We start from the raw sequence: 8,004 nt of genomic DNA, 5'->3' as shown, positions 1-8,004 counted from the left end.
CAACGACTTGTTCATTGCAAACACCTTTTTTCAACAACACAAACAGAGGCTGTACACATGGACTTCACCAGATGGAACACACAGGAATCAGATTGACTATATCTGTGGCAAAAGGCGGTGGAAAAGCTCAATATCTTCAGCCAAAACCAGGCCAGGAGCTGATGGTGGAACAGACCATCAACTGCTCATATTGCAAGGTCTAGTTGAAGCTGAAGACAATTAAAACAAGTCCAGGAAAGTACGAATATGACTTTGATTATATATCTCTCCTGAATTTAGAAACCATCATCTAAAGATATATTTGATGCATTGAACACCAATGACTGAAAACCAGAGGAATTGTGGGATGACATCAAGAACATCATAGATATAAAGAAAGCAAAGGTCTTTACAAAGACAGGAAAGGAAGAAAAGACCAAAATGGATGTCAGAAGAGATTCTGAAACTTGCCCTTGAATGGAGAGTAGCTAAAGCAAATGGAAGAAATGACAAGATAAAAGAGCTGAACAGAAGATTTCAAAGAGATGCTTGAAAAGATAAAGTCAATTATTATAATGAAATGTGCAAAGATCTGGAGTGAGAAAACCAACAGGAAAAACATGCTTAGCATTTTTCAAGTTGAGAGAACTGAAGAAAAAATTCAAGCCTCAAGTTGCAAAGTTGAAAGATTCTATGGGCAAAACATTGAATGATGAGGGAAACATCAAAAGAAGATGGAAGAAGTACACAGAGTCACTGTGCCAAAAACAACTGGTCAATGTTTGTGCATTTCAGGGCTTAGCATATGATCAAGAACCAATGATACAAAGGAGGAAGTCAAAGCTTCTCTGAAGGATTTGTCAAAGAACAAGCCTCCAGGGATTGACCCAGTAGCCATTGAGATGTTTCTACAAATGGATGTTGCACTGGAAGCACTCATTTGTCTATTCCAAGAACTTTGGAAGACAGATACCTGACCAACTGACTGAAAGAGATCCATATTTTTACCCATTCCAAAGAATAGTGAACTCACAGCATGTGGAAATTATTAAACAATATCAATATTGCACACAAGTAAAATCTTGCTGAAGATAATTCAAAAAGGGTTGCAGCAGTGTAGTGACAGAAAACTTCCAGAAATGGAAGCTGGATTCAGAAGAGGATGTAGAATGAGGGATATCATTGCTGATGTCAGATGGATCTTGGCTGAAAGCAAAGAATACCAGAAAGATGTTTACTTGTGTTTTATTGACTATGCCAAAGCATTCGATTGTGTGGATCTTAACAAATTATGGATAACATTGAGAAGAATGGGAATTCCAGAACACTTCATTGTGCTCATGAGGAGGCTGTACATAGACCAGAAGGCTGTCATTCATACAGAACAGGGGAATACCGCATGTTTAAAATCAGAAACAAGGTTGTGTCCTTTCACCATAGTTATTCAACCAGTATGCTGAGAAAATAATCTTAGAAGCTGGACTATATGAAGAAGAGTGTGGTATCAGGATTGGAGGAAGACTCCTTAACAATCTGGGATATGCAGATTACAAAACTTTGCATGATGAAAGTGAGAATAACTTGGAGCACTTACTGATGATGAAGATTAAAGACTACAGTCTACAGTATGGATTATACCTCACTCTAAAGAAAACAAAACTCCTCACAACTGGACCAATAAGCAGCATCACAATAAATGGAGAAAAGACTGAAGTTGTCAAAGAATTCATATTACTTGATTCTACAATCAACACTAATGGAAACAGCAGCCAAGACATCAGAAGGCATATTGCACCGGGCAAATCTGCTGCAAAGACCTCAAGAGCAAAGAGGTCTCTTTGAAGACTAAGATGTGCCTAACTTAACAAATGGTATTTTCAATTACCTCATGCACATGAGAGCTAGACAATGAATAAAGAATACCAAAGAAGAGTTGATGCTTTTGAGTTGTAGTGTTGATGAAGAATACTGAAAGTGCCACAGACTACCAAAAGAACTAACAAATCTGTCCCAAAGGAAGTGCAGCTGGAATGTATATTGGAAGCCAGAATGGCCAGACTTCATCTCACCTACTTTGGTCATGTTGTCAGAAGGGACCATTCCCTGGAGAAGGATATCATGCTTGGTAAAGTGGAAGGTCAATGGAAAAGGGGAATTCCCTCAATGAGATGGATTGACACAGTGGCTGTGATGAAGGGCTCAAGTATAGCAACGATTGTGTTGCTGGTGCAGGCCCAGGCAGTGTTTCATTCTGTTGTACATAGGATCACTGTGACTCAGAGCAGATTTGATGGCACCTAATGATATCAACAACAATTCATAGCATAATACACATAACATTGTTCTACATCCTACTTTGTTGAGTAGTGACTAGGATCATAACTGCTTGCAACTGGCCATCTAAGATGCAAGAACCGGTCTCTCCTTGTCCAGAGTAAAGAATAATGAAGAAAACCAAAGACACATGGAAACCAGTCATCCAAAGGACTACTAGACCATGTGTCAGCCTACATAATCCTGACACCAATGTACCTAGATCATGTCTGGCTACCACTGTCAACCACTCTGAAAGGGATAAAAATAGGAGAATCTGAATAGAGTGGGAGAAAGATGTGGAACAAAACTCAAAATCGTAAAAAAGACCAAGCTTACTAGGCTGATAGAGACTGGTGAAACTCCTGAAACTATGGCCCTTAGTCACCCTTTGGGCATGGAATTGAACTCATTCTGATGGCTTCAAAAGAATTGATAGCCCTACAAGGTGAGCAATTACGCCAGGTAGATACACTCCTTAGAACAATCAACCATGGGAGATTGAAGGGGCAGCATTTGTACAGGGACATAGTTGAGAGGGTAAAGATGGATAAGAAAGGACACAGGGAGAACATTGCTATGCAGGGGAAGTGGGAAGAGAGTTGTTACATCATGAAGTTTGTAATCAATTCCATGAAATAAAATGTGTATGAACAGTTGAATGGGAAATGAATTTGCTCTGTAAATCATCACCCAAATCACAATAAAGGAATGTTATAAATTAATCAAGACTATTTGAAGTTTTTTCCTCTGCAGATGTTTTACTTTGCTTGATCAAACTAGTTCAACAAAAAGGGGCTATGTCACACTTGAGGAAAGGACTATAATTTTTCAAACATAGAATCATTGGACTAAATCAATATTTCTAGAAATTTTATGTAGAAGCAGATGGAATTTTCAGATTACTATTAAATCAGAATTGCATGAAGTCAAAATTAACTACATAGGACTGAGTAAACCAAAAAATAATTTATATTAAAGTTTATGTGACAATATTGCTGATGGTCAATGGTCTATTGTCTAGACAAACTTGGTTTATTTATTTATTTTTTATTTTAAGAGCTTGTTTTACATTCAACATAACGTGTACATTTAGTTTCATTCCCCATTTGCCATGACCAACCCTAACCCAGTCTCCTCTCCACCCTACCCTCCTCCTGTACTGCTCATATTTATTCACTCCTGTTTGTCCTGCATTTCCTCAGTTTGAATCTTGGTCCTCTGGTGTCCCATGGTCTATTGCTCTAAAGGATGTATTACCATAGAGTATGTGGGTGTGTCATCCTAGGTGGAGTTGTCTGAATGTACATCTTGTTAACTATTGGGCTGAGAGCCCACCCCTGGGGATAAGTTTTATTCCAGGCACAGAATGTATTCCAGGGCCACAGTATTGGGAGTCTCACCAGATTTCATCTGACCAGTAATTCTGGTCATTATTGATTTTTTGGATTTTGTTCCATGTTTTCCCTCCCACTCTATCCAGGATCTCCAGATTTGATCCTTTCCTGAATGGTTGGCATTGGTAGCCGGGCACTATCTAGTTCTTCTTATCTCGAGGGCCATTGTATACTAGGGCTGATTGCTTCTTAATGCCCTTTGTGTGTGTGTGTATGTTCTTCTTCACTTCTGATGCTAGGAGACAATTAGCTGCATCTTAGATGGCCTCTTGAAAGCTTTTAAGACCCCAGTTGCTACTCACCAATGTAGGATGTGGAGCAATGCTTTTATGTATTTTGTTGTTCCAATTGAGTCTGGTGTCCCCCAGTACTATGGTCCTGAGGTAGTAGATCTACTGGATTTCTCTCCCGTAGTGTCTAGTGGTCTGTGAGGGATTACTCTGTGTCTGTCTTCTACTGTTTTTTTAAAAACTGCAGGTATTTTGTACCACTGGTGTCTGTGCAAGATTAGCCTCAGCTGAATTTATCCTTGGTGTAGAGTATACTTGTGTTTACTGGCCCTCATCTGATCATCTCAGGTGTTTATGTATTTATCTGTATAGCCTAGTGTTTGGTGTTAGAAACTTGTTTTTTAACTGTCTTTTCTTTCCCTTATTAGTCCAGATCTGTATTTCAATAGTGTAATCACTTAACTTCTATTTTTGTACCTCAAGTAAGATTAGAAGATATAGAGCATTTCAAAATTATGATTATGTCCAAAGTTATATAAATGATTCTGTACACAGACTCCAAGAAATGAATACTGAAATGACTATAAGAGAAGTAATTCTTCGAAATCTAAAGGCTCTCCTTTATGTTACTTATACTGACAATCTTTTACATTCTAAAAGATATATTTCACAAGTTTAAAAAAAAACTTTGATAAGCAGAAACTAGAATCCAAAAATCTACTTAAGATCATCCCAGCAGAATATGTATATTGGAAAAACACACACACTGCCATTGAGTCAGATGCCACTCATAGCAACCCCTCCTTGGGTTTCCAAGGTGGTATCATTCCCGAAGTTGATTGCTCAATCTTCCTTCCAAGGAGTGGCTGGTGGGCTTGAACCACCAGCCTTCTGTTTATCAGTCTAATGTCTTAGGCCCTAGGCCACCAAGCTCCTGAATATTAGAAGAGACATCAATTAAAAGACTCATTGGAACCTCACTGGAAGAAAACCTACTTAGTCCTTCTCACTAACCCTTGTGCTGCAAATTACAGGAAGTTATAACTTGAATATATCCATCTCAATTAAAGAAATCTAAAGCCCCTGCCTGAATTGTTATCTACTGAAGGACTTAAACCAAAGTTCAAATACCCTTAAGGTCAGAAACAAAAAACTTTGAAAGTAGATGGCTACTCCTAAGATCACAGAAGAATATTTCATGCCAACTGATGGAATTTTTAAGCTTTGTTTCCTAATTATTTGTATTCTTATGATAATTTCTTTCTTTCATACTTACGGTAATTTTTCCTTCTTTTGATATCCTTTTTTTTCCCATGCAAATAACTGAAGAAGTTCTGCTTTATCATAACTATTATTTTTATGATATTTGCTTTATTATATTACTTTGTAGTTAGCATTTGTGGTAGTTAATATTATGTGTCAACTTGGCCGGGCCTGGTTTTGAGTAGCTGTGCAGCTGGATGTACCTATTACCCATAGTGAGACTTGTAATCACCGCCATGGTGCAATCTACTAGAGCAGCTGAGTAGCTGCCTTAGGGACATGGTCCGATTCTGGTATATAAGGAGAAGCTTTGTGTATAGTCTGCAGCTTTTGGCACATTTGAATCCTGCAGGTAGCCAAGTCATTGTTCAGCAGCCTCCCATGCTGTCTGCCTATCTTGAGACTCTTAATTCACTTGAATCAATGCCCTAGGATGTGGTTTGATAATATCAGAACTGTGTCTTTTTACTTGTTGACATTGGGTTTGTCAGCCTCAGCAGCCAGCAACTGCCTTAGTGAAGAAACCCTCCAACTGCAGTGGGTCAGGACAAAGGGGCAGAGCTGAAGCCCAAGGTCGAGGGGCTTTCACCCAGCCCATATAGAACTTGGCATTTTGAACTTGGTTCTTGCCTCCCAAACTGTAAGAGAATAAACTTCTATTTGTTAAAGCCACCCACCCAATTGTGGTATTTCCTGTTAGAGCAGCACAAAGTAACCAAAACAGTATTATTACACTAAGAATCCTTTCTTAAGTATTCTCTTACTGTATATTGTGACTCTGACTGATGCCTGGCATATTAATCTCTTTGTTAGATTAACTCAGTCAGTAGCCAGTGCCAGTAATCTGAATGACTGTTGAATTTGCCAACATATCCCTATATCTGGACATAGTTTTTCATATCCTTTAGCTATGTCTATATTTAACTGTACCTAGGTCTATTGTAAACCCTAATAGCCTTTAAATAGACTCTACATGTTGGGTTGTGGTACTCTCCTGATAACTGATGCCATCCAAATATGACTTTTCTTTCTTAGATATTTTTTAGCTGATTACTCAAAAGTATAGGATCTTGGCCTTGTTCTATTTTATAAATTATTTTAATTATACTCATTGCTACAATGGTTTGTATCATTAAATACTGGATAAGTGTATATCTAATCTATTCAAACAAGCTACTATTGCCATTCTAATGAAGAAAATCAAAGTCAAAACCAATTACTCACATGAATTTGGCCATCACCATAGGCTCAATCTCCTTCTCATACCAGGTGAAGTCTCTGATTTGGTACAGCTCTTTATGTTCCTATCCTACAATTTAACATCTCATAGTACCCAGCTATTTAGTTACAGTATCCAGGTTCTTAAATGTCTGCATAGACAGCAATCCATCCAACAAGAAAGGTGTTGCTGAAAAGGAGTTACTCCTTTGTGAGTGATGAGAAAATCTGAAATCCAACTCACCCTGAAGATGAGACTCCTAGCCCAACAAGGCAGAAGACTAGATATGATCAAGGCATCTGATTCTAATGAGATTCGTGATGAAAAGCAGGAAATGAATATGAGCTCCTCAAAATTATCAAAATTATTTGATAATTTGATAATTATCAAAATTATCCTCAAAATATGAGATAGTGGCTGGGCTAAGGTCTGGCTAAAACTCTTCTTTGAATCAGAGGTAACTTCTGCATCAAATATGCAGCCTATCAGTTCTATACCACTGTATACCAAGAGAAAATTATTTGGTACATAATCTTAGAGAAGAATGTGATTTTACTTGTTTAAGGGTTTTGTATGCTTAAAAATACACCATGATCACAAAACCAGGTTTAAAACAATTCTCACAAGAGAGACCTACTCAAGATAAACCTTACAATTAGACATATACTCCTTGAGGTTACACAAGGAGAGTGTCATAAGGTGAATGTACCCAATTTAATGATTACTTAGTAAAGTTAAAAAAAAAAAAGAAATGTATGTAATCTTCTACTAATATTTTGTACCTTTACCCAGTTTTGTAACCATTACCTAAATGTCAACAAATGACTGAATTTTTATTGAAGTTCCTTGTTTTTTCATATTATAAGTATTCCCGGAATGATCTCTTACTGTATCACTAAGCTCAGAATACTCTGGATCCTGTGTTCCTAATTCTTGATTTTTTTTCTATTCCTTCAATAAAACTCTTTGCTTTGATTTTAACAGAAATTTCAGTTTGCTCTTTTGCAAGTTTATTTCATGTAGTATACATATGCAACATAGAATAACCAGTCATGGAAAGAAATAGTCCTCTGCAGTCTTGAACACAGATTTCAGTTAGCTCTCTCTCACAAGTTTATTTCATGTAGTATACACATGCAACACAGAACAACCAATCATGGAAAGAAATAGTCCTCCCCAGTCTATATGCTTTGTGTTCAATATCTGCACTTTTGCATATGGCATTACATACTTACAGGTCTGAGTTGAACTTGGCACAGAGTAGATCCTGATCTCTGAATTTCCTTAAAAGCATGTGGACCAGGGCCATGTCATCACTCTTGCTACTGTACATGGAAAGACAAAGGAGTTAAAGAGGGGGTTGTTAGTGTGCTTCCACCTACAATATCAATAGGTGCCGTTCCCAAAAGGATTCAAGCAAATGATTTGTATTAACACAGATAAAGCTAATTTTTTGGTTTTTACATAACATTAAGAAATTTCTCATTTAGGGGCAAGATGGCAGACTAGGCAGAAAGACTGCACAGACCCTCTTCAACAAAGAAAAGGGAAACCAATTAACACAGACACAGAAGATAATCCTGGACCTCTGAGCCTTGAAGGG

The 8,004-nt window shown here is 37.7% G+C and overlaps 1 protein-coding gene across 1 annotated transcript in view; it reads right to left on the bottom strand.

Moving 5' to 3' along the window:
• ABCA13 (ATP binding cassette subfamily A member 13) overlaps positions 1-8,004 on the bottom strand; it is an 888,443-nt gene that overhangs the window by 378,372 nt on the left and 502,067 nt on the right. The window contains 1 exon segment of the mRNA XM_007944147.1: positions 7,637-7,726. Coding sequence (XP_007942338.1) covers positions 7,637-7,726 — 90 coding nt within the window.

This window comes from Orycteropus afer, unplaced genomic scaffold, assembly GCF_000298275.1.
Source record: "Orycteropus afer afer isolate SDZICR_OR568_19922 unplaced genomic scaffold, OryAfe1.0 scaffold00121, whole genome shotgun sequence".
NCBI lineage: Eukaryota > Metazoa > Chordata > Mammalia > Tubulidentata > Orycteropodidae > Orycteropus > Orycteropus afer.
The sequence above is the reverse complement of the archived record's forward strand: the minus strand, read 5'-3'. Positions and strand labels throughout refer to the sequence as shown.